Source organism: Cheilinus undulatus, linkage group 12, assembly GCF_018320785.1.
Source record: "Cheilinus undulatus linkage group 12, ASM1832078v1, whole genome shotgun sequence".
NCBI lineage: Eukaryota > Metazoa > Chordata > Actinopteri > Labriformes > Labridae > Cheilinus > Cheilinus undulatus.
The window spans coordinates 18,635,773-18,663,154 of record NC_054876.1 but is presented as its reverse complement, the minus strand read 5'-3'; the positions used below and the strand labels follow the sequence as shown (position 1 = coordinate 18,663,154).

The following is a 27,382-nucleotide window of genomic DNA, read 5'->3' as shown; positions in this document are numbered from 1 at the left end:
GCCACCGCTGTGCTTCACAGTGGTGTGATGGTGTGTTTCTGGTGATGTGCAGTGTTTGGCGTATTGTCTGATGACCAAAAAGCACCATTTTGGTGGGCCAAAGAACATTCTTCCACTTAATCATGCAGTCTCCCATGTGCCTTTTTGAAAAGTCTAGTCGAGATTAAGGGTGAATCCCATTTCTACCCCGTAGCCCTTATCTTAGCCCTACCCCTTGGTTTTGCACATTCACATCAGGTGAAGTGATGTCCCAATTCTCTTTTGAGTCGAGGGGTAGGGCTAAGGGCCAAGGGCTACATAGCCCTTGAAATGAAGATTTTCCAGGACCACACTTGAAACCAAGGGGTATGATGAATTTCCCCTCAATGCAATGCATTCAGTTGCGAAATGGCGCAACAGAGTGCAGAGGAGACACATAAAAAAATATTTTTGGCACAGTGATTATAGAAAACACAACAGTTGTATTTTCTCATATATTCAATCTTTGTCCACTGAGGATTGAAGTTTATTGTATTTTTGGTATCTTCATGGAGGGTTAGAAATTGTATAAATAAGTGGAGATCAACGCAGTATGAACAAGATGCTTTATAGTCACTTCCGTTGACGCAGCTGTTAATTGGCAATGTGTGATGATGAACTGCAATCAAGTGGTGTCTCGTTTCTTAAGGGAAGGTTTTCACCCTTCCCTTACCGCTCTGTTTCAAGGGGCAAGGGGAAGGGGTAGACAAAGGGGAAGGGCTAAGGGGAAGGGTTAAGGGGTAGAAATGGGATTCACCCTAAATCTGATTTTTCTTCACCAGTGGCTTTCTCTTTGCCACTCTCACATAAAGCTTTGAGTGGTGAAGAAACCAGGCAACAGTTGTTGTATGCAGTCTCTCCCATCTCAGCTGCTGAAGCTTGTAACTCCTTCAGAGTAGTCATAGGTGTCTTGGTCTCACTTGTCTTCTTGCACGGTGACTCAGTTTGTGAGGACAGCCTGATCTAGGCAGATTTACACATGGTGCTCCTCATTTTACTAATTGTGAGACTACTAGCACCGATCAGCTGGACTGCTGATGAATTAGGCCAGTCACTTATGCAGTCATTGTTTAATTGACTTTACTTTGTAGAATTTTATTTTCACTTTGACAAAGAGGTTTTTGACATTTTTGTCAAAAAGGCCAAATTATATTGACCATGATTGATTTCTAAATTAAATTAAAGGGTGAAACATCCAAGGGGGTGAATATTTTTTATAGGCACTGCATTTGGAGCCTGTCATCTTAAAGTTGTTTTCTCTTTTGTCCTGTGTTTTGCAGTCGTATCGGTCTGGACTGGGCGTGCACAGTGGCAGATATCTTGCACAGTCTGAATGTGTGTCCTGACTGGAGCGCAGTCATCGCTGCCTTCACTGACCATTGTATTCAGCAGCTTCCACAAACACTTAAACGCACCAACCTCTTCACCCTGCTGGTGCTGGTCGGCTTCCCTGAGGTAGGCAGTCAACATGTCTCTGTAAAGTGTTGCACACTGTGTTCTCTGACTGCTGAACACTGTTGTTATTCCTCTGTATGTGTCAGGTGCTGTGTGTGGGCACCCAGACGGTATTTATCGACAACGCCAATGAGCAGCACAATATGATCCTGCTCAAACACTTCACAGAGAAAAACCACGCTGCTGTGGTGGATGTTAAGACTCGCAAGAGGAAAACAGGTCAGTGCAGTCGCAGTACCACTTACAGCTCTGCCAGTGTTTTTACATATACATAAATTTAACCCTGTGTATTTCTGCCCTTTTTAGTGAAGGACTACCAGCTCATCCAATCTCAGGACTCCACTACAGCTGGTCTACCAGGGCAGTCGGAGGGCCAGAGCACCCAGAAGACCCTGCTCAGACGCTACCTGAGAAACTTCACATCCATCATCAGCCACCTGCTGCAGACCAGTCAGGACAACAGCTCTTCTGATGCCGTGGAGGCATCCTGGGTTCTTTCCCTGGCTCTGAAAGGCCTCTACAACACTCTGAAGGTACAAGAAACCCAAATACAAGTTGTCATCATAATAATTGAGTCAAAGCACACTTTTTGGGTTGCTACTCATGCTTAATTGTTCCTTAGCTGTTTGGATGCATGTCTACCCTACCTTTCTCCCATCTTCAGCTGTCCTGACTCGCAAATTTAGCGAAATAAAGAAAGCCTTTAAGAAGTCATAATATATTCAGTTATAGGTTTTCAAATGTTTTGCAACTGAGTGAAGGATGATATATTTGTGTTGTATTTACCCTTCCTACTTTTAATGATGTCCCAAAAGGAAAGCGTTCTCAACATCCAGTACATTAAGGTTTAAATCCATGTAAACACATACAAATATATGTTTTAAGTTTGTTACACAATGAAAGAATATGTTAATTACAGGGCTGTCTGCATTACTGCATTAGTTGTCATTAATGCACCATCTCCCTACATTTACAGTGATGTGAAATAAGTCCACCAGTTTAAAAAACCTCACAGTGGAAAAATTGTCTGCACCTTGTGTGATCGAACATTTAACTTTTCACCGTCCCCTTATTTCCTTTTCAATCCATAACAAGTCCATTTTTCTGTAGTTCATGTCATAATCTTTGATCCACCCAAAGTTCCTTATTTTCTTTTAAAATAAAAGCAGCATCCAAACAGGGGGTCAATTTACTTATTTTAAGAATGTACACATATTCAAAATGAAATGAAAGCCAATTTAAATACATTTCATAATACATAAAGAAAAGAGGGATTTATCAAAATTAACTACATTTATTCAAATTTCAATCATTTCACAGCCCTAGCTGTTAACCACCTGTCCGAATTTCTATAATGAAAAGAAAAAATGCCTAGATTATTCTAAAATAAATTTTAAAAATTAGAAGAAATGAAGGTTTAATCACTGCCCAGAGATTCTGTTGGCATGTCTGTTAAATGTGCTGCAGCATTGCCCACTCACTGGAAAGACATGCCTATCAACTTTTAAAAACAAGCAATCATATTCTCCCATCTATGTAGTTCAGAGTAGATACAGATGCAGAAAGAATGCATAGATGAAACTGGAAGAAATATGCCAAAGTACACATTGCTTTTATATTGTAGTAGTAGTCAGTAGTTGCTACCCCAGTACAAAAACTCACTGGCCCACCAAACCCAAAAACCCCCTAAACCTAAAAGTTAAGAAACACCTTCTAACAGTCTAAATCAACCCAAACATAGTTTTCAGTCTTTTCATGAAGAAACTTTTTCCAGCATAGAAAGTAATCGTTGGAGACCTCCCACTGATTTTGCTCTACACGGACTTCAACTTCACTTCCACTTTCAGAGAATGAGAGCTTCAAACAGACACATACTTATTTTAAAAACAGATAAATCATACAAAAGGGTTATGCAACCCATTCAGCAACTGAAAGAAAGAACTATTAATGTGACATGAAATATTTATATTCCCATCTTGGTTTTAACCAGCTTCCTACCAATCCTTAATGCCCTTATTGGTAAAACACTTAGGACCATCTTCTGGACTGGAATAGCAAATTGTGACTGTTTTAGAGGCCAGGCTTTTTCTTTGTGTATCATTTCTGGGATGCCAACCAGAATTAAACCTGATAGAAGTTGTTTTTTTTAAGTCACTTAAAGCTACCACTTCTATTAAAACCCCCCACAAAGGATGTAAAAGTATAAAACTCAGCAGCCTTATTATCAAAGCAGTGGAAACAGACCCTGATGTTTTCATTCAAAGAAAAAATTTTGTATTAAATTGAATGCCCCCCCCCCAACAATAAGGAATCAAAACGATTAAAATGTGAAATGTTTTCAGTTCGTTGATTTCAGTTCTTTAGATTTCCCCTTTCAATTCAGTTCAGTAAAAACAAAACAAACAAAAAAAAAAAACGGGTAAAGAAACATTTTATTCAATTTATGCAAAAAAAAAAAAAAAAAAGACTGAAACTTTCCATGAGCAGCAGCAACTGGTGATAAGCTAACATTCATTTTGTTTCAGAGATCTTTGGTGATATATGAAACAAGATGAGAAACCAGCAGCTTTTTTTACCCCAAGTTAATCCAGTGACGCATTACCAAAGCCTCTGTCACACTTTAATTCCTGAACTTTTTCAATAACTTCTGGCTCTGAACCTTTTTTTAGCCCGACTTTCACACATGTAGCTCTTGTATGATATCAGCTGTGTCAATCACGCCCTCACATCTTGATTTAAGTGAAAATGGAGGGAATGCCTTTAACAATGGTTACTATTTCTGAGTTTATATTGCTGCGAAATGTATATGGATGTTTTTGAAACACTAACACAGCATTTAGAAACAACACGGCTCATAAAGACATTACAAGGATGCTCTACCAGAGAGCAGTGCATTCATCTAAGGAGCTTCCTTCTGTTGTATCTTGTGTAGAAACATGGAGTAGAGCAAGCTCAGGAAGACATCCAGCAGTCAGGACTCACCCAGCTGCTGGTGAGAAAGTGCAGCAAAGGTACCGGCTTCAGCAAACTGTGGCTGCTCCGAGATCTAGAGATCCTCTCCGTCATGCTCTACTCATCCAAGAGGGAGATCCACTCCATGGCCCAGGACCCTGAGAGAGACCAGAGGGAGCAGGACAAGGAGCACGACTCGGATCACTCCAGCTGCTGTGCTGATGAAACTGACGCCAACAGACCTGACCCCTTAGAGGGTCTTGATGAGGAGACAAAGATTTGCTTCCAGGTTATAAAATTTACTCTCCAGTGGTCCATCTTGCAGAATATTGTGTGGTTGACTAATCCCGATTCTCTCTCTTTGATGCAGATCACCCATGATGCCTTAAATGCCCCTCTGCCCATCCTGCGAGCCATGTATGAGCTGCAGATGAAGAGAACAGACTCCTTCTTCCTGGAGGTGCAGAAAAGGTCAGGATCAACTCCTCATTTCCTTTTGATTCAGACTTTCTTTAAAGCTTCCACACAGTTAAAGGTCATCTAATACTTCCCTTTGTGTTATTTTTAGATTTGATGGAGAAGAGATAAAAACAGATGAGACAATCCGAACGCTGGCACAGAAGTGGCAACCTACCAGGCGGCCTCGCTCTGAGGAGAGGAACACAAAGGCTGTGGATACAGATATGATCGTGGTTTCCTGTGTGGTGAGTGTTTTCCTAACTTTAAAGCAGAACTATTGTAAAACTTTTGAAAAGTTGTTGTGTTTTCTCCAAGTTAGTCCAAGTTTGATGGTCCTAAATTTTCCTCATCTTTATAGAAGTAGTAGAGAATTCATTGTGTGCATTTGAAATAAGAACTCAGTGAAGAAATCCTAAACCCAGTTATGCCCCGTTTATTTACTCCACTATTTAACAATGAATACAGATGGGCTGCAAAGCTATCACACTACCAGGGTTGTCAAGTAAGAAGGAAAGTGAAACAAGGAGTACCCTCAAAACAGTAACTTCTTCAGGTGCCCGACAAGAAGAGATTTACTTAAACTGAGACGTCAGCTCTTAAAAAACGTCCTTTTAAGCAGTTTAATTAAGGCAAGGCACAACAGACGCATTTCAACTCGTGGTCTTCCCCAGCATCCTCAGAACATCACTGTTATCAGAGGCACACAAGTTGCGGCAACAAGGTTTTTTCTTTGCATCAAAAGAAAAGCAAGACTTGTTTCTGAAATAAAAACCCAGTCCCAGCTTTAATTTCTTTACAAGCTGCTCAGTATAAAGCTTAAAAGACAGTGACACATCAATCAAGAATCCAAGCCTTTTTTAAGAAGACACAGACTCAATCACATCGCTCTGAGATGGAGTAATAGAAGCAGGGTTCAGCTCCTTTTTCATCTAAATGCATTATACACAATGTCAAGCAGATTTGTGGCCCAGGTTTAAATATTTGATCTACAATTGATGGTTTGCTGCACTTCTGTGCAGATGTTTGATACAGAGACTCATAAATTATTTAGATATTGCCGATGGGAGCTTGTTTGTTATCAACATGGACAAAGTTCCAACTGTTAATTGTTGTCAACATGGCATGCTATAGCCGTATACACCAAATTATACTGGTATGTGATTGGTCAAGACTGCTCAGTATACAAATGCACTACAAAAACAAAACCAGAGCATTTAAAAATGTGAAAATCATGACCTCTGTGTCCAGACTCTGTATCTCTGATTCATAGATATTATATATGTAGATGCTGCATTGACTAGCTGGGTTGTACAGTGACCTCACTGCTTTATTGGTTGTGGTACACCCCCCCAGCAGACATATGAACTGAGTTTTCTAAAATGAAGCACTAACGTTAACAAAACATCAATTTTTATGCATTTATTTTATATTCATATATTCATTTCAGTACAAATGATGACACCTGAGACAAAAATGAACAAGGCTATAAATCAAAAACCCCTCAGACACCTGCTAGCAGACTGCTAGAAAATTGATGGTAACTGAGAAGTGAGAATCAGCTTCCAAAGGCATACATACATACATACATCAACACTTTTATCAACAATTTTTATATCTAATCTGTGTTAATTTAGACTGGGTTTTGTTACATGAAATAACTATCAACTTAATGGTGAACAACATTGCACAGTTCTTCAGAAAGTTGCATTTACAAATTTCTGTCACATTATAACTGCCACATTCAGGGAATGAGGGAATGTTATTCATAAATACTCTGATGTTTCCTCATTGTTACCTCCTTGCACAGTCTAAGCCCAGTCACTGTGAAAAGGCTACAGAGGAGATCAATGTTGTGGCTCAGAAGCTCATCACCAATTCAGAGAGCGACCTACAGCTCAGCTACGCCAAACAGAGGCGCACAAAAAGTTCGGCTCTGCTGCACAAGGAGCTGGACGTCCGCAGCAACAGGGCAGTTCGTCAATACCTGGTGAAGGTCAACCAGGCCATCGCCACACTGTACGCCCGCCATGTGCTGGCCTTGCTCCTGGCTGACTGGCCTGCAGAGACGGCGCTGAGCGAGGAGGCCCTAGAGCTGAATGGGGCCTCACACATGGCCTACATCCTGGACATGCTGATGCAGCTGGAGGAGAGGCCGCTGTGGGAGAAGGTAGGGGGTATGATTCAAGTGTTGTGTTTGTGTAGTTTGGATCAGTTGCATTGTATGTTAATGTTGCTTTCATGTTGTTATAATGATCAGATTCTGCAGAGAGTGCTGAAGGGCTGCAGTCAGAGCATGCTGTGCAGTTTGTCTCTCACTGCCTGTCAGTTCATGGAGGAGCCGGGAATGGCTGTGCAGATTAGAGAGTCCAAACACCCGTATGACAATAACACCAACTTCGAGGTATGTTAACAACTTTTTTTTTGGCATCAGCTACATTATTTTGAGATCTAACTTTTGGATGTGGATACATAATTGAAAAGAGCATGTGTGCCAATCTTTCTGGGTTATAAAGTCCTAATTTTCTCCTTCACTCCATCCATCTTTCAGAAAATGTAAATGCAAAAGTAATAATTTCCATCCCTTAAATATTGTTTACAATATCGATTTAATCATGTATTGTTGGGGGTTTAGGAACTACCAAGGAAATCTTTTTTCAGTTGAATTTAAAGGTGGTCTTCTTCTCATCTTTTCAGGACAAGGTGCACATACCTGGGGCGATCTACCTGTCTGTAAAGTTTGACTCCCGCTGCTACACAGAGGAGGGCTGTGACGAGCTCATCATGTCGAGCAGCAGTGATTTCCTCCAGGATGTCCACAACTTCAGTGGCTCTCCTCAGAAATGGTCGGATTTTGAGATTCCTGGTGAGCCGTGAATTTCTTTTCCACATTTTGTGGCTTTTTATGTGAATTTTTCAGTCTGATTTTTATGTTTAAATCATTTAAAACATGTAATTTGCAATCTGGTTTCTCTCAGGTGACACCCTCTACTACAGATTCATGTCAGACATGAGTAACACAGAGTGGGGCTACAAGTTCACCGTCACAGGAGGCCACAGAGGACGTTTCCAGACAGGTAACATAACATTCAAACATTCAACTTTTTTGGAGGTTTGTCATTCTTTAATGTAAGACTATTGACTTAATACAGATTAACTTTAATTTATTCATTCTCGCTGCAATTTCTCTTTTTTCCAATCAGGTTTTGAGATTCTGAAGCAAATGTTAGCAGATGAAAAAGTCCTGAGTCACCTTCCACTGGCCGACATCTGGGAGTGGCAGGTGGGCGTGGCCTGTCGTCAGACTGGGAACCAGCGACTCAAAGCCATCCACTTGCTGCTCCGACTCCTACAGTGTCAGTCCACAAAGTAAGAGTCAAGGCCTTTTACACTTTCCTTTTTCCAGTCGGTGCTTCTCAACAGCTCACCCCTATTTTGTCTGAAATGCAGTTATTACATCTATTTTAGTGCATAGACACCAAAAGTAGTATTTTAGTCTGGACTCAGGCCTTCTGATCAGACAAGCTTATATAAAGAGCACCCAGCACTGACTTTCCTTAGTGTTGGAGGATTAAACGTCCACACAAAGTTTGCATAAAAGCCTTCATAAACTTCACCACGGATATGAGGTGAAGGATGTGTTCAGGAATTTGCATGAGCAGACTGACTCAGCAACCATCAGAACACGATGACATGAAGGAACAATTTATTCTTGCTTGTTTTTACTTCAGTCTTACTTTTAGAAGAATAAAAAGTGTTCAGAGTAGTGCACTACAAACCATTTTATTCTGATTTATCTTTGATACATGAACAGAAGCAGAATTTCCTGATATCAAAGTACATATCTCTGTCCAAATGCACTGGTGCGTAAGGACAGTGTAGTTTTATAGTTTCAATTCTATAGATAAAAAGATAGATTTATAGCCTGTCCCAAATATTAAAATTCTTTAAAAACACAAAGCACAGGCATAAAAGGGGTTACATTTAGCAACAGATTTTTTTCAGTACTGTGCCTATAAAAAATATTCACCTTATTTGGATTTTTTCCCCTTTTATTGATCATATAAATCAAGCGCGGTCAATATAATTTGGCTTTTTTGACCAAAAAACTCTTAAATGTCAAAGTGAAAACAGATTTCTCCAAAGTAATGTCAGTTAAATAAAAATATTAAGGTAAAATAAGTGACTGCAAATCTTCATCCCCTTGAAGTCAGTATTTAGTAGATGTGCCTTTGGCTGAGATCACAGCACTGAATCTGTGTGGATAGATCTCAATCAGGCTTGTACACTAAACACTCCACTTTACTCCATTCTTCTTTGCAAAACTGCTGAAGCTTTGTCAGGTTGCACGGGAATCGGCTTAACCAGCTCTCTTCAGGTCCAGCCGCAAATTCTCTTTGACTCCACAACTCTAGAACATTCACCTTGTTGTCTTTAAACCACTCCTGTGTAGCTTTTCGTGTATGCTTTGGATCATTGTCATGCTAGAACTACCTCACATATTCAAAAACATATGCCTGTACCTTTGACTTTCATCAAAGAGCTTGAAATCCTAAAGCAGCTAAAGTGTTTGATGCTGATCAAAGCCAAGGAAGAGCTCCACCTTTGAGCCACGAAACGTAGTTGGTGAGAAAACTAACAAGAGACTTTTAGTTTCAGCATTAGTGAAATCCTAAATAATTACACTCCTCTCCTGCAACTGTACTGCAGCTTACACAGGAGTAATGTGGAAATGTAAAGATCACTTAAACTGACATCAGACCTTTCAGTGATGGAGGGCACACTCTGAAACAATAAAAAAGCTGCTTAGGAGCATAATTTGAGTTGTAAAATGAGGGGAAGTCAACCTTTTTTTGATGAAAAATGATTTATTTGTATTTTGAATTTAGAGGAATATGTGATTAATCAGTTTATATTTGCAATTGAACTAAATATATAGGCAGTAAAATAGTTTTTGTATCACCATCTGTGGAGTGAAATTGTGGAATGGGGTTAGTGTGTAATGTAGATAATAACATTTCTGCTTCAATACATTTTTACTTGATAAGGATGCACAGACAAATACCAGTATCATGTATCAGTGTCGATAACAAGCCTGAGTACTTTTGCTCATAAAACATTGGAGATATTGTACTTGGTATCATATCACAAACTCGGGCGCAAAGATCGTGGCGCGAGGCTTTGTCTGCTCTGAGGCTACCAAAATTAGATTTGAAAATATCAACCAAAACTATGATAAAGCAGTTATTAAGTAGTTTATACATCTCTTTATATCTTTTGATAAGAAAAGCATGCATAGGCCTTTTTTTAGGGTTTTATCAGTGAAACAACTAAAATCTATGTGGATTTTTGCGATGTTGATCTGTCAGTTTTTCTTCTCTCTTGGGTCCAGGCTTGGGTGCTGAGAATAATTATAGATTTTAATCTTTTGACTGCCCTACTTAATTCTTGTCCATGTTAATAATTCCATTTTGTTGTCTGTCATGTTTTTGGTATAATTACCTTTTTCCTCATTTATAATAAAAACTTCAAGTCAAGCTGTTCTCTGGGAATAGGAACACAAGCTTTATTTGTGTATTGTGTTTTTACCATGAAGTTCCTTTTTACATAAATGATTTATATTCAATGTTTAGATCTTTTCTAACTCTTGAGGTCCTTTAGACGCAATGAAAGTTCAAATTAAATCAAGTTAAAGTGAAAAAGCCCCAAAAAGTTGATGAAAACATAAAGTTTAGTTCTTTGAGTTGTCTGTGGTGGCTTTGCTCTGAATTTAACTCTTTATATTTTCTTTTCTGCTGGTATACCTGTGATTTTTGTTCTCATTATTGATCTGTTTTCATCCCAGTGCCTGTGAACTGATGCTGCTGCGACCTCTGTGGCAGCTCTTTATGTCCATGGAAAACGGCCTGAGCCAGGATCCCACCAGTATCACTGTGCTGCTGCCTCTGCACAGAGCCCTGACTGAACTCTTCTTCATCGCAGAGGCCCGTGCCATTGTGAGTGAAACACACGCACCGCTCACCTTTGCAGGCTTAGTACTGTATATAGTGTTTTAAAAGTGTCTGTTGTTGAAGCTGGAGGCTGATATGCATTACATTTCAGGTATTTAGGATGTGATGACTGCTGTATGGACTCTGTGGGTGAGATTAGGATTAATAAGGTTTATTTAGAACCATTTTTTAGTTTGATCATGTTTTCATTATGAGGCTATTTAAGTAAGATGTTTGGAAAAATTGCCCCATTCATTCTGTATCTTTGTATTTCCCTTCTCTCCGTCTTTATCCGTCTCTCTGTGAGGTGAGCATGTTTTCCTCCTCCCACCTGTTCTGTGCTGGGCTCGAGGCCAAAGCGCGGCCCTGCCATCTGCCAGACAGCCACACAGCCACACCGACTCCCTGCAGACTGCCCGAGAGAGAGAGGGAGAGAAGCTATCCATTTTAAAGTGTGATGCTCTCCCTGTCTCTCCCTCTCTCCCTGAATTGTCTTGCATTATTGATTAAGAGAAGTCTCAGGGATTACGAGCACGCTGTCAGCCAGGAGGTTCCCATCTGTAGATGCAATCAAACCAGACAGTCCCAGAAAAGCACCGTGTCCCCCAATCCCTCCAGGTCTGCTTGCTGTGGCCCCAGGGCTGCTAATCTGACAATAAAATAACATCAGTCGACTCGTCATTCAGGATGGAATCTGGGCTCCCATCTGTTCTGGCTGAGCATCGTGTCATGGGAGGGAAAAGGAGAGGCTCAGAGGTGCAGGGTGTTGGACATACACCAGGGGGCAGTAGCAGTATGCAGCAGTTTAACCGAGAGGACCTCAGTGGACACGCCAGTGTTAGCAATGATAGGCACATGATAGTTGTCTGACACATTTGGGTGTCTACTTTAAACCCCTGTTTTATCAGCACAATTCAAGTGAATGTTTTAGTTCAGTAGTTTGTCACTTTGGCTCTTTATGCATAGTTTGATGCCATTTGAGCTTCAAGTCTTAGGAAGGGTAAATTAATGAAATATGAATGAAATTGTTGCAAAGGGGCCAAGTCAACATATGGTGGTTGTTTTTGTCACTGGCAAAATCAATGACATTTGTTAATTTGCCAGAAAAAACAACAGTAGTTTTCTAATATGACATTTAATTTTTCCAAATAGAATATAAACTTAGCACAAAAAGTAAAGAAATTTGTGTTTGGTAGATTTTTTTTTTGTTGTTGTTGTAACAATGCTTCATGGCAATAAATCTTAGACCGTTGGAAAGCCTGTTTATTGCCCTTTTAAGTGGCGCCACATTTGTAAGGAACATGCATTTGTGGGATGAGCAGCAGAGCTGAGTATGTGGGTTGCCCCCATGAAAAACTTGCCAAATCTTCTCTGCCAGTGCCAAACAGCTTATTCTGTCATTGACTCATGTTTGGTGTTTAGTGGATTGGATGATTGAAGTTTGAAAAAACAAGACATATTGGCAATTTAACAATTTATTCAGCTTATGCCTGTATGAAATGTGCTATACAAATAAAGTTGAATTGAATTGAATTGAATTTAACAAAGAGGAGCCTCAGTAGCGTGTGGAAGAACCATACACAGCCACAACAGCCTGGCACCTCCTCCTCATACTTGAGGTCAGGACTGCTAGCAGGTCATTCCATCCTCTCCACTCCCAAATTCTGGAGGTAGTCCCTGATAAACCCCACTCTGTGCAATTCAGTGTTTATCTCCAAAATCACAATACTATCAGGTGAACCTAAATAAGCCACACTGCAGAATTCCTGCATTCCTTCACAGAGGATTTTCTAACAAAGCAGAGAAACCTGTATCGATGCAGAAACTCACATTTCCATCCACCCTAATATGGAGCTGAATGTTGGAAAACCTGCACCAGCTGTGAGGATCAGCACTCTACCTGCAGTACTCTGCACCATCTGTCAGCACCCTTCTGAAAAGTGCAGATTAGTCTGGACTGAGGTTGGTGGCCTTCATGTCACATTGACTTACGAGTGTAACTGCAGTGATGACATACAGCTATCCTCACTCAGTCCTCTCTGGCCATATTAGGTCTGGACCCAGGACTGGCTCATTTTATAGTTTTTAGTGGCTTCACATTCCAGCTTCAGTCCTCACTCTCTGTGCACACATGAAGCTCACAGCCATGTCCTCTGAGACTCTACAAACCCTCTATCCCAGGAAGTGAAAGTTATATTTAGGAATCAAAACAGCATGTCATGCACTGCTGACTGAACAAATGGTCCTAGGATGTTCCCCGGCATAAACAGTCAGGGTGCAGCGAGATGAATGGAGGACCAGTGATCTGGATTGTGTCTCCTGTCATGCAAAGACTCCATGTGGCCTGGTCTTGGCCCATTTAGCCACTCTGTGGTTTTGTCTTTGTTCTCAGACTCTCTCTGCTTGTGAAACCTGTGACACATCTGTCTCATGAGGCTTTAGGCGAAGTGCTCTATACTTTGTTGATAGCTTAAAGAGACTTTTTCAACAAACAATAGTTCAGACTGATAGTAAGAAAGAGATAAAGAGTGTTCAAGGATCCTAGCCTTCTTTATAACTGGACTGGGTAGTCAGTATGAGAGGGGAGTGTCTGTTTAGGTAGATATGGTATTTTTGGGGTAATTTCACCTGAACTTGAGTCCACCTGTGGTAAATGAAATTGATTGGACATGATTTGGGAAGGAAAACACCTCTCTATAGAGGACCTCACACCTGACAGTGCATATCAGAGCAAAAACCAAGCCATGAGGTCAGAAGAACTGCCTGCAGAGCTCAGAGACAGGATTGTTGCAAGGCACAGATCTAGGGAAGGCTACCAAACAATCTGTTGCACTGAAAGTTCCAGAGAGCACAGTGGCCTTCATAACTGTAAAATGGAAGAAGTTTGGCACAACCAGGACTCTTCCACGAGCTGGACGTCTGACCAAACTGAACGATCCAGGTAAAAGGCCTTAGTAAGAGAGGTGACCAAGAACCTGATGGTCACTTTGACTGAGCTTCAGATATCCTGTGTGGAGATGAGACAAAGTTCCAGAAGGACAACCACCTCTGCAGCCCTACACTGACCTGGGCTTACGGCAGAGAGGCTAGATGGAAGCCTTCCCTCAGTGCAGCACATGAAAGCCCACTTGGAGTTGGCAAAAAACTCCACATGTAAGCCATTAGTCTGGCATTCATGTGGAGCAAAGTGAGAATTTGGTTTGTGGTCACCTCTCTTACTGAGGCCCTTCTCCCCCAGTTGCTCAGTTTGGCTGGGTGACCATCTCTTAGAAGAGTCCTGGTTGTGCCGAACTTCTTCTGTTTGAGAATTATGAAGGCCACTGTGCTCTTGGGAACTTTCAGTGCTGCAGAAAATGTTATATTCTTTGTTTTTGCTCTGATATGCATTTTCAACTGCGAGACCTTCTAAAGAGATATGTGCCTTTCCAAATCATAACCAAGCAATTTAATTTCCCACAGGTGGACTCAGCAAGGATCAAGTGAAATGGGAAGAACCTGAGCTAATTTTAAGTGTTTTGCAAAGGGTCTGAATGCTTATGTGAATGTGATATTTCAGTTTTTCTTTTTTATATATTTGCAAAAAATTCTGAAATTGTATCTTCATTGTTTGTCATAATGGGGTACAGGGTATAGATAATGAGAAAAATAAGAAATTGAAACACCCAGTTATGTTGTAGCATCAAGCTGCAACATAACAAAGTTTGAAACGAAATGAAGGGGGTCTGAATACTTTCTAAATGCTCTGTATATGTAGCCTTCAAAACAACTGGGAGACTTTAAATGAAATGGTTACTTTTAAAGAGACGTTAAATAATAGTTGAATGTTTTCACACATTTCTTACAAATCCCACTTCCCTATTCTTTACCCTGAAGAAACTCAGAGCTTTCAAGGGGAACAAAAATTAATATGAAATAAAAAGCAGAGTCCGTCTCATTCTCAGATAGCTTTTCTCTGGCATGGAATTTCTGTCTAGAACAATTCTACAATTCAGAAGCCTATATGAGAATGATACCAATCTGAAGCTTGAAGAATATGAAATCAAGTTAAGTTTTTTTTTTGTTTGTTGTTTTTTTCACAATGTGCACAAAATTTCTGATTTTTTTTTTGGTGCTTTTCTGAATTATGGATTGCACCATCTTTCTATGTGTTTTGTTGTCATTTTATCTTGGTTTTTCTTAAAGTTTTGAGTTGAATTTAATTTTAATTAAGGTTTACAAAAGTATTTCAGATTAGCAATTATTTTTTTCCTCTGGTAACAAGATGTTAAAATTTGTGTTTATAATAGCGCTGCCAAAGTCAGTATGATAAAAGATCCATACTTGTGTTTATGTATTGATCCAATATTGGCTCATTATAAATGCCAGGACTTTGCTGTATCAGTTTTTTTCTGCCAATATGTCAAAGCACCTTTGTCTCTTTTCAAATATCTTTGCAGAAACCATATAAACCCATCTTTAATGTGTTTTTTTCAGTCGCAGGGGATCCTCCAGGAATACCTTTTATCCATGACCACTGACGAGCAGCTCCTCAACCACACTGCAATGGTAAAATTCACTCCTTTAGATCTTTACATAAAAACTGTCAGTGCATTTACAACACTATGGGATGGTGGTTGCCAAAGTCAGAGCAGGACCCCTTGCATGAATGCATAAAATTAATTAAATTAAAATTAAAACCATAGACATTAAGAGTTATGCTAAAATCGAAGTAATGTTTGGAAATTCTTAAAGTCTGTTCACAACTGTTGTGGCACTGTGGGTTAGTTGGTTAAAGCGCCTGTCTTGTAAAGAGGACATCCTGGGTTCAAATCCCAGCAGTACCTTTTCTAGGAGTTTAGATTGTCTTCTCCAGAATTTCCCCTCTGAGGATCAATAGAGTCTTATCTTATCTTAACTATTCTTGAATGTGTATGGCAGCATACAACTATGCTTTAACCACCTTCAGGGATAGCTGTGGTCCCCAGTCTCTGGCACTGATATTTTGGGGGCCACAGGCTGAAAAGTTAAGGGAACTCCTGCAATAGGAGGCCCTTTAATGTGCCTTAAAGGAAAAACCTGTGTTGCACATCTTTAGTTGCCTTTATCTTAAATGGATAACCCAAAACAACAGAAACAAACAACTGTCCATGTGTAAACAGAGGAGAGTATACCAGTGGAAACCACAAACAACATAAATGCAACATTATTGGTTTTGAACAGGATCCACATTAAAACCCCATATTTAATCCCTGTCTTTCTGAATTCAAAGCCCTATCTTTTATGGGTTTTCATCCTAACACAGATGAGATCAGCTCATAGAAGTTGTCCGAGCACCCACAAGTTATACACACAACTCTTTTGTTAAACGCACAGTCTGGTTGATTGAGCGGTCTGTGAGTCACCCACAGGCTGAAGTCTCTTTACCAGTGAATCATAAGCTGTTGACACCCAGCAGATCCCTCAGCACCCCCCTCCTTTTGTTTGGAGTGTGTGTGGGCCTCACTCAGGACTAATGTATTTGATAATTACAGTCCATTAGCATTCGCGGCAGAGCTAGCCACAGCAGCGCTCTGTGCAACAAGGACCCCGAACACATCAGAGGAGCCTGAAGGCAGTTAAGAGCAGCAGAGGATGCGGGGTCGTGGAAAAATAAAAAACATTGTGGGTGGTTCTGTAGAGTCGTTATCTAATACCTGTCAGGTTGAAACCATAGGTGACTTGGCAGTAGTCATAGCTATTAGGACGACGATGATGCTGAATCCATGAGTGAGTATGCAGAGGCTTGCAGAAAAAACGTTTACAGCCATCCAGAACAAAATGTGTCTTCACCTCCTGGAATGGCCTTTTGTTTCCTGAGGAGTTTATTAGACCAAAACAATGAGCCGCACATTGTTCAGAGGATTGCTTCTCTCTGGCTATTATTCATCCTGTCGTTTGCACAATTAAACACTAAAAACAGAGAGCCATGCGTGTGTTTTTGACATGGCATTTGCAAAGGAAATATCCACTAAACCTTCCAAGCGTGTAAACACAATCATCAGGTACTGCGGTGTGTTGGAGCGTTACCCAGAGCTGTGTTGGAGCTCCAAGGAAATCACCGGGGTGAAAATTACTTATCACAGAGCAAAAAATCCCAGCATTCAAAAATGACAAATTATTGAACAGCCACTGTAGTAAAAATGCAAAAGGCAATATAATCGTTTACTGTCCAAGTTTAGAAAATAATTCAGTTTTGTCTATCGGCAGAGACATTTACCCTGGAAATAACATCATATTTAAAGTACAGATGAGACCGGGAGACAGCAGCTGTTGTATGTGCAATAGTCACTAAATTAAAGCAGCAGTTTTGTATTTTAAAGGTCTGACTGTTTATTATGTTTATTGTCAAAGGGGTCTTTGTAATAACATAAGTTCAGAGAGTTCCTCTCATATCTACAGAACATTTTTCTCTTTCTTTAGCTCATATCCTTTCACAAAGCCTTTGACTTAACTGTTTCCCTTTAGTGTCAGTGTCCTCATCAAGCTTATAAAACATACAGCTAACAGCAAACAAAGTTAAACAGATAAACAATGTATAATTAAAGGACTCCATTCATATGCCAGAGTTGCTCCATTGCTGATGAAGCGTATAAAGTCAGATCTTTGCTAAAGCATTTCAGTGTCAGTGTTCAAAGATGTCCTCTGAATTAAATCTTGCTGAACCTTTAAATTGTTGAGGTTTGGAAACTTTAACAATTTAAAGGTTCAGCAAGATTTAAACGTGGATGTCCAAGGCGACTCATTTCCCATTCAGTTTAATGAAAATTTTAATTCAGACAACTAAAAGTCAGAAAGTAAAAAAATGGTTCAAATTCAGTACAGGATATTTAAAGTGTCAGAAGGTTAACAGTGTTAAATAACTAACCATCAGTCCTCCCTGCAGGTTACCGTCCACATGCCTGTGCTGATTTTGGTTTTGTACAGTGCCTATAAAAAGTGTTCACCCCCTTTGATGTTTTACCCTTTTATTGATTTTATAAATCAGTCATGATCAATACAATTTGGCTTTTCTGGACAAAAGAAATTTTAAAATAAGCTCTTAAATGCGAACATGAAAACAGATTTGTAGAATTAACATCAGTTAAATAAAGATATGTAATGTCAAAATACTGACTGCATAAATCTTTCACATCACACAGTCTGTGTTGATAGAGCTCAGTCAGGCTTGCACATCTGGACATTGCAATGTGGCTGTACCTCTGTTGAATTAGGTCAGCCATTTCAAAGGGGGTGAATGTTTATGCAGTCACTTATTTTACATTACATAGTTTTATTTGATTGACATCACTTTGTAGAAATCTGTTTTCACTTTAACATTAAAGAGTTTTTTTCTGTATTTTTTGTAAACAAAAGCCAAATTGTATTGACCATGATTAATGTATAAAACCAATAATAGGGAAAAACATCTAAGAGAATGAATACTTTTTATAGGCACTGCATATCATGCCTGTTAATCCTGTTACTAGCCTGCAGAGTTACAGATTATTATCATTTCTTAGGCTCTCTATGTCCCTATTGAACACATTGAAAGGCAGACTTTCAGTTAGCTGCGTGGCATTTTTACAATTTTTCAGAAATGCAAAAGTACTCAAAGGCATTTTTTTTCAGTAACTTAAAAAGTTACACTAGCCAACATTTCTCACAACTAACATTAGCTTTATTTGTTACTGTATCTTGGTAGATGGTAATAATTAAACAATTAAAAAAAATGGTGCTCACTCTGTCACTGGTATCATACCTAGGCAGAGAGAAACATTCACCTGCACTGGTAGTTACTGAAACTCAGAGAGAAACAAAAACATAAGTCTTTTAAGCACTTTCCTTTTTTAAGTCATGTAATTTGTACAGTCCTGGCATCATTAATTTAGTGGAATGAGTGCACCTATTAATCTCAACTCAGCATGCAATGCAGAGCCCATGTGAAAAACTCGCCTTCTCCCTTCTCTTCTCTAATTCATTCACTCCCTTTTTTATTGTGCAGGCTCTAAAGAACATCGCTGCCATCAGCCTGGCCATCAATTACCCCAATAAATCTACCAAGCTCCTCAACGTGTCTCCTTGAGGGCACCACAGGGAGACTGGGGGAGACCAACCTGAGGGAAGGGGGACACATCCTGACTCAGCTGGATAACTTTGAACAGGGTCAAGAGAGGTGGGGGAGAAAAACCTCCCTGACCAGAGTCCCCCCTCCATCCTCTCCACACCTGAACGTCTCTGCAGTCATCTGTCTGGAGCTGTGGAGGATGACACTCGAAGAGCACTTTCCACACTTACTCACAATCCTTTTTGCCTTAGGTGAATCCAGTTTATCAGCATGTGCATTCACTGGAGCAGGAACAACTGCGGGGTCTCTTGTTTTTTCCTTTTATTTGTATTATGAAGTTTTTACTTGAAGATGCCGTGCTAAAGGACATGCCGTGTGCCAAATCAGCGACCTTCAAGGGGGAGTGAGCTCTTTTTCGTCCTGCCTTTTTTCCTCCTGAACAGCAGCCACTCTTGGTTTCATAGTTGATCATGGTGAAAACAGGTCACCTTGGCGACTCGCATGTCTCTGCGGACATGTAGAGCATCCTAAAAATACTGTCCAGGACAGAGGAGATTCATTAGTCACCGTGGGGAGAAGGTACTGACCTACTAGCTCCTTCCACCCCCTCCTTCCTGCCTTCCTTCTCACCTTTTCTCCTCTTTTTACCTCCTTTCCTTCCTGACAACAGAGGCAGATGATGGTATTTTTAGGGCTCTTGTTGAAGGATAGGATAACTTGATAATCACTATTCTCCTTAACTTAAATCCATCATGATGACACGTGTAATATGCGCTAAAAACCCACTTGAGACCTGATGACAGCTTGATTGGGCTGCACAGGATTATCACAAAGCCAACGATAGCCATAGTCTGCATAGGATGAGAATTACAGCTGAGGGAAAACTGTGATAAAATACTATCGCAAAGCATTCCTTCTGTTATTCTACCAATATGTTGAAGTATTTTCACTCCTTTACTCGTGAATGAATGAATGATGTCAAAAGATGTTCATGAAAATGAATAATAGCAAAAAATGTCAGTGAGAATCTCTTAAAGGCCTTCACTTTTATCCACTTATTTATTATTTTAGCTGAGTTTAATTAGGTTTAAATCTTTCATTTTTTTTTTTTTACAGCACTGAAAGAAAAGCTGGTCACACAATCATCTCCCCCTAGAATACATAATGAAATGAATGTGAGAATTGTTCCCACAAATATACAAACTGTGGCCACATTTACTTGGAAATTATCCACTGAAAACTTTTCAATTTAAAAAGTGCTGCATTCACATAGAAACAATGCTAAAACATGAAAGTTTATGTAGGCAGATGATAAGGCAGGGTTGCTAGTCAGTGGACCCCAGAGACCCTGGACTACAAAGCGAGTCGATTTTAAGATGTGGACTAGGAGTAAGCAGCACAAACCAAACTCTTAAGTCCACCATTGTTGTAGTTCAACCTCTTTAACTTGGCTGTTTATTGGAACCACAATGTGCCATTGTGTGAGGCTGGCCAAACACAAGACGACTTTGAACCTAATTGTTCGCCCCCTGCAGAAAAAAAAACTCTTGCAAAGCCAATAGATCAACAGGATTTCATGTCTGTCAGGTGGATCCATCTTGCAAATCTTTACCCTGCTTATTTCGGTCAGATCTTGATTGTAGCATCATTAGAGGACAGTCAGTAGCTTTAGAAGTGATTTAGTTTTACTTGAAGCCTGTGAACAATGGTGACCTGCATGGATGTAGCTATAGTGGCAGTTTTATTAGAATTGGGCATTTCTTCTTGGCTTCGGCATACGTCAGCTGATTCCACTAACGTTCATTGAACGTTCATTGCCTGTCAAGCTTATGTTATGTAGTTTACTCGCCAGGGTGGTACATGTGTACTACATTACCTGTGTTGTTGCCTGTGACAACTGTGACAGACAGGTTTGTCCAATCCCCCTATCCTTCGCAAACACCATCTATAGTAGTGATTCTCAACTGGTGGGTCAGGACCTGTTTAAAGTTGTTTTCAGTGAGTCATGAATATCTCTCTGGGAAAATTGGTGGCAAAAGGTCAATAAGGTACTACAGTTCTTGGTGGACAGGCATCCATTTATGTTATTTTACTGTTTTACTGTGATAAAGGGTAAATTGAAATGTTTTCTTAGTTTTTCAACTCATTTATCTCCTTTTCTTGTAGTAACAAAGCTGTTTTCCTACAATGATCAGGTTATTTCTCAAGGTCTCTTGAAAATGGTAAAAAAATCATATAAATATTCATATATTTTGTCAAGATCCAAGTTGCATCATTATTCATTAGATAAACATGTTTTATTGTTTTGTTTTCTTTAGTGTAGGTAGCGGTTTGTCATTGAAGAAACTGGTGGGTCTTGAGGGTAGACCAGATGAGAACTGAGGTCTATAGGATGTTCTCCAGATCAATGTTTAATATCTTCCATGCAGTGGATATTTAAAACAGTCTATTGGTCAGGTAATCCTGATCAAAGCTTGTCAAGAATTTTCACAAATTTTCCTGCTCCCTATTCCGTCAGAGCCCCCCAACCATTCTAAATATCAAACGTTTCTCAGTTAACAATTCAAGGTTTGACTGCCTCAGACAGAATACCCACAATACCTAATGGGAGCAAACAGACCAGGTAGCATCACAGGATTTCACCCATATGCTTTTCCTGGTTTTGTTGCACTGCATTTATAACACATGCCAAGACAGCCAGCTGAGGATTTCAGTCATCCTTCATGTTTGTTTTTCCTTAAAGGTCACACTGGATTTTGCAAATTTCAGTAAGATCTCTTGTGTAGGCTCTCCACTGAAAGATGTAAATGGCGGGTGTGTAGTCTTTCAGTCTGGCTGAGTTGCCTAGTGCACATTTAGAGCACTATCATGCAAAAAAATTAGTTGAAACTGTCCTTATGTTTGTGGTTTTACAGGTTTCTAAATTTCAAAATACTGAACACGTGAGATAGACTGTTTCATATATTTAATATACAGGCAATGTTTCACATTCATCTGGGAACGCTCCCTTAGTAAGCATTTGGAAAGGGCAGGACTTTTCAAAAAAATCTTAGAAGGTGATTAGAGGAACGTTCTGTCTGGCACATTCGTCACAAGTCAATCATAGCATCAAGATAAAATGAGGTTGCAGGCATGCCCAGATCTGGTAGTAACCTGAGCTTGACAGACTGTTTATGGAGCTTGTTGGTGGATAAAACCCATGTAGAGGCCGATAGAAAGAAGTGCAAAAACATTTGTGCCAAGAGAAGCTTTCAGTGCTGTTCATTGCTCTTTATTTGATAAAGAAATGTGGCTCATTCTGATAAAACTGCCACTATAGCTACATCTGAGCAAAATGCTGCACTGGCGGCAGTCATTGCTATTGGCTTCCAGTGAAGCTAAACTCCCTCCTTTGCTACTACCTCGTTCTCCTCAAGTGATGCTGATTGGCCAGTTCAGACCTGACACAATTGTTTCAGAGCTTTGAGAGATGGATTTTCCTGATTATACATGGAGTCTGGCCAATCCATCTGCTTTGCAAGGGTCAAAGGGAGTCCTAAGTCGACTAAGTCGAGTTTTTTGGTAAAGCCCTATTCACACTTGCACGAAACACTTGAAAACTTCCTGAATTTCCACAGACAGACTTACAAACCACAGGAAAACTCCCTCTTAAAAGGGGCAAGTGTGAGCAAACAATTCAGGAAGTTTTCTAGATTGATGACCCTGAAATGTCCAGAAATGTTCAGGTTGCATGAGTGAATTGAGCTTAAGTTTGCATTTTGGAGCCCTTTCCAGAACTTTGTTTTCAGGCACCAAAATGCCGTTGTGGTGTTAAAAAACAGCTAAAATGTGTAAACTTGGCCTAAATTTCACCTCTGAACACATAACTGACTGCCATTGTTAACAAATGAAACACTGATGAACAAAACTCTGTAAAATAGACACATTGTCTCACTAAATCACTCAAAGTTTGATCCTGTATTGCTGAATTACCTCATCTTTTGTAATTATACAAAAAATTGATGATATGAGGTTTTCTTAAGTGTTTAATGTAACTTCACATCACACATTTAGCGACAAACAGTCATCATTCACTTTAATGTAAGAAAAACTTCATGTTGTGTTTTTTAGACAAATCAAAATTTCATAGAGAGGGAGCTTGGATTGTTTTCCAATCAGTACTGTATTAATTTTCAGATTTAGTGGTTCTTTTCTTTGTAGGAATGGTTGTTTATACCAAAGAAACCAATCATTGTGAGCCATGAAAACATCTCTGAAGCAGCTCCCGGTCGAGCTCCTTCTCTGTTGATCACATATCAGAAAGCGACCCTGTGAGAAGCTGGAGCAGAGAAAACATTTAGACATTGTTCTGTTCTTTTTTTTTTTTTTTTTTTTTTTTTATTTGTATTTTTATTTTTAAAGCGGTTCCTGCCGCAGAATAGCTCGGTGGTTTTGTTTACACAGACATCAGCTGCAACAAGGAGAGAGAAAGAGATGCATACGGCCTCAGTTTGGCTTCTAAGACGCCTCATTTATCTACGACGTGCCTATGGTTAAAAATGAAGCAATCATAATTTAACTCATGTTAGCCGAATAGTTATTAATTCTATTTTAAAAGAGAAATATATTGTTTAATTTGAAGGTTTTTGTAACTTTTTACTTTTAATGTTGGTTCTTTTTTTCTTTTATTTGCGAGGATGCTTGATATTCGAGGCTGACTAATTTGAATGTACATATCTGTGAATATTAATTGCACAGGAGAAAGACTTTGATATCAACCCCTTACAAATATATTAAAACTTTATTGGGCACTAGCAGACAGACACTTTGATTCTGATTTTGTATGCATGGCACTCTGAAGGTTAAAAAATAAATATATAAATTGCTTGGGTTGAAATGCGATCCATTTCTAATAAAAATAGAAATGACTTAACTTCTGCTGTCATGTTTCTTTATGTGTAGGATCAACTGAGGATTTCTGTGCTGCAACAAATAACATATTGATCACTCAGTCTGCATTGATTAGAGCCCACACGCTCACCCTCTGCAGAAACTGCACTCAGTGATCCATCAATAGTCCTCTCTCTGGATCTTTTTACTCCAAGAAAACAAGTCCGTCTCCTGCACTTTATTACAGACATCCCACGTATTCAACCAAACACATCCTCTCTCCTACATCTCCATAAGTCCGGGCAGAACGCTCTTCTGTTTATCCACTTCCTCTTCTTACATGGTTTTTCACCTCAAAGCCCTCCTGCCCCCCCTAGCTGTGATCTGGAGTCTCAGGGACAGAGCTGATGATGGCAGTGCTGATCACTGGGGCGATAATGACATCAAATGCAGGAAATATTCAATAAGGGTTCCAGATGATTCAGTGCCCCCCTGCGCCAGCAAAAGCCCCCACACTGAGGGTGAGTCAGCTCTCTGGCCTCCCCTCCTCCTCCTCCTCCTCCCTATCCTCCTTCCCCCTCCCTTTCCTCAGTCTCCTACATTTTTTTAAACATAGCATCCCAGAGCTCTCATTTCATCAAGGTGAAAGAAGCAGCAGAGAAAGCAGGATGCTGTAACAAGGGAAGCTCTGGAGATAGGTTATACTTTGTCAAGGTCAGAAATTTGAAGTTTTAGCCAGTGAAAAATCCTTTCTCTAGATTTTAACCAGAGAAATACCTGCAACTCTTTGCATGAACTGTAAGATTGTCCTGGGTATTTATATGAAGTGCAGCCAGTCAGTTACTCTCGTAAATTAAACAATGTATTGCAAAATTTGTATGAACATGCAGTAAAAGTACTTTTTCTCATTTTCTCGGAATTTTTTGCATACTTGTCACATTTCAGATCATCAAACCAGTTTTGATATTAGACAAAGATAACCCGAGTAAATGCTAAATGCTACAACAAAACACTCTTTAATGTCAAAGGGAAAACAGATTTCTACAAAGTAATGTCAAATAAAAATATGTCACTTGAAATAAGTGTCTGCATAAATATTCACCCCCCTTTAAAGTGACTGACCTGACTCAGAGGTCCAGCCAGTTGGTGATAGTAGTCTCACATTTAATAAGATAGGGATCACCTGAGTGCAGTGAATATGTCTCAAGTGGCTGTAGTATAAAGACAACTGTGTCTGGAAGGTCCAGTAACTGGTTAATCAGCATTCGTTGCTACCATTACACCATGAAGACAAAAGAACACTCAACAGCTCAAAGAAAAGACACTGAGCATTCCCCAGAGTTCACTTGAATTAAATCTTGACTAGAGTTCACCAGAAGGCACGTGGGAGACTCCAGGGTCAAGTGGAAGAGGTCTTTGGTCTGATGAGACCAAAATGGTGCTTTTTGGCCATCAGACAAGACGCTATGTTTGGCGGACATCAAACACTACATATTAACGCAAACACGCCATCCTCACTGTGAGGTATGCTGGTGGCAGCATCATGCTGTGGGGAAGCATTTAAGCAGCTGACCCTGGAAGTTTTGTAAAGGTAGAGGGCAAAATAAATGCAGCAGAATATACGAAATCCTGGAGGGCAAGCTTATTCAGTCTGCAAGAGAACTATTGGGAGAGGATTTTTTTTTCCAGCAAGACAATGATCTGATGCATACAGTGAAAGCTTCACCGAAAACAACAGGGTAAATGTTCTGGAGTGGCAGGGTCAAAGCCAAGATCTCAATCCAATAGAGAATTTGTGGTTGGCCTTGAAAAGGGCTGTTCATGCCCAATCCCAGTGCAATCTGACAGTGCTCTGCAGTGTCGACTCTGTGCTGTGATTGCAGCCAAAGGTGCATCTACTAAATACTGACTTAAAGGGTGTGAACATTAATGCAGTCACTTATTTTACGTTGCATAATTTATTTAATTGTCATGATTTTGTACAAATCTGTTTTCACGTTGGCATTTAAAAGGTTTTTGTAATCTTTTTTTCTGTCAAAAAAAGTCAAATGATATTGACCATGACTGATTTACAAAATAAATAAAAGGGTAAAATGCCGTAAAATGCTGTTTCTGTCTGGAAAGGGTTAAAAAGTCATTTCTAAGGCTTTGGGACCCCAGCAAACCATGGTGAAAACCATTATCCACCAAAATGAAAACTTGGAACAGCAGTGAAACTTCCAGGAGTGGCCAGCCTACCAAAATGACTCCAAAAGCACATCAACTTGCATTATACCAACAGTCAAATATGGTGGTGGCAATGTCATGGGCTGGGGCTGCTTTGCTGCTTCAGGACCTGGACCACTCGCCGTAATTGATGGAACCATGAATTCTGCCCTCTACAAGAAAATCCTGAAAGAGAATGTCCAGCCATCATTTTGTGACCTTGAGCTCAAACACATTTGGGTTATGCAACAAAAGAATGATCTGAAACACACCAGTGAGTCCACCTTTGAATGGTTTCAAAACAAAATAAAAATGGCCTAGTCAAAGTCTGGACTTAAATCTGACTCAGATGCTGTAGCATGACCTTAAAGAGGCTTGAAAACCCTCTGATGAGACTGAATCAAAACCAGTCTGCAAAGAAGAATGGGCCAAAATTCCTTCATGTGAAAGACTCATTGTCAGTTCTTGTAAATGCTTGCAGTTATTGGTATCAACTCAGGGTATCTTGGTCTACCATTGAATTGTGATTGATGATCTGAAATTCAAGTGTGACAAATATGCAAAAAGAAAGAAAAATCAGAAAGGGGGCAAATGCTTTTTCACAGCAACCTAAATCATTTTAAGTCTACTGCTTCTCTCTGTTCCTCTCCATTTTTTTAAGCTTTTTTTGCCTCCATGTTGCATGCACAACCACTGTGACGTTATTGGCATGTCCCAAATGCAAATCATTCATTTGAATAAATATTTTTTCTATTCCTATAAGCAGAAAAGTAGCAATCGTTGTTTTAATCAGTAAACATAATCATTTTAAAAGCTGATCAGTGTTTTTCAGGTAACCTGTGAATTGTAGAAGAAGGTAAGAAAATGACCCATTGTTACTGGTCTTCTCCATTTACAAAAGAAAAAAAAACATAAAATAAACAGCTGTGTGGTGTTATCACAGCCCTCATTTCAAAGAGGAAGTTTAACAACAAGATCACTGATGGAGAGTTTGTGTGATGAGCCCATTTACACTGAACAGGACAGAAACATCATGTCTCAGACCTCATTTGCTTTTATGGTCTCCTTCAGCTGTTTAACTTCTGAATCACAAACCTCTGAACATCACATGAATCATGATGTTGATGTTTTCCAAAACACTGCCTGCAGCAGGACCAGGGCTCAAACACATACTCCTAAATTTATGAGCCGGCCTTCATGGCTGACATCATTTTCCTGTAAGAGCATTCAGATAAATGGATGACTGCAGTAAGATGCTAATTATGAAGGTCAGCTGAAGGACAGGTTTTCCATTTGAATCATCTGCATCCTCTCTGTCTCCTGAGTAAGTCTTTTCTTCTTTTATGACTGTTAGCGCTAGACTAATGCTGAGTGT

General features: G+C 39.8%; 1 protein-coding gene across 1 annotated transcript in view; it reads left to right on the top strand.

Moving 5' to 3' along the window:
• Positions 1 to 23,845, top strand: part of zzef1 (zinc finger, ZZ-type with EF hand domain 1) — a 64,937-nt gene extending 41,092 nt beyond the window's left edge. Inside the window, exons 41-54 of the mRNA XM_041800974.1 lie at positions 1,299 to 1,473; positions 1,560 to 1,692; positions 1,780 to 2,006; positions 4,406 to 4,714; positions 4,796 to 4,896; positions 4,994 to 5,129; positions 6,692 to 7,051; positions 7,142 to 7,285; positions 7,579 to 7,747; positions 7,860 to 7,958; positions 8,085 to 8,250; positions 10,727 to 10,877; positions 15,345 to 15,416; positions 18,871 to 23,845. Coding sequence (XP_041656908.1) covers positions 1,299 to 1,473; positions 1,560 to 1,692; positions 1,780 to 2,006; positions 4,406 to 4,714; positions 4,796 to 4,896; positions 4,994 to 5,129; positions 6,692 to 7,051; positions 7,142 to 7,285; positions 7,579 to 7,747; positions 7,860 to 7,958; positions 8,085 to 8,250; positions 10,727 to 10,877; positions 15,345 to 15,416; positions 18,871 to 18,951 — 2,323 coding nt within the window. The 3' untranslated portion in view covers positions 18,952 to 23,845. The remainder of the gene's footprint in view (positions 1 to 1,298; positions 1,474 to 1,559; positions 1,693 to 1,779; positions 2,007 to 4,405; positions 4,715 to 4,795; positions 4,897 to 4,993; positions 5,130 to 6,691; positions 7,052 to 7,141; positions 7,286 to 7,578; positions 7,748 to 7,859; positions 7,959 to 8,084; positions 8,251 to 10,726; positions 10,878 to 15,344; positions 15,417 to 18,870) is intronic.
• The last annotated feature ends 3,537 nt before the right edge of the window (positions 23,846 to 27,382 follow it).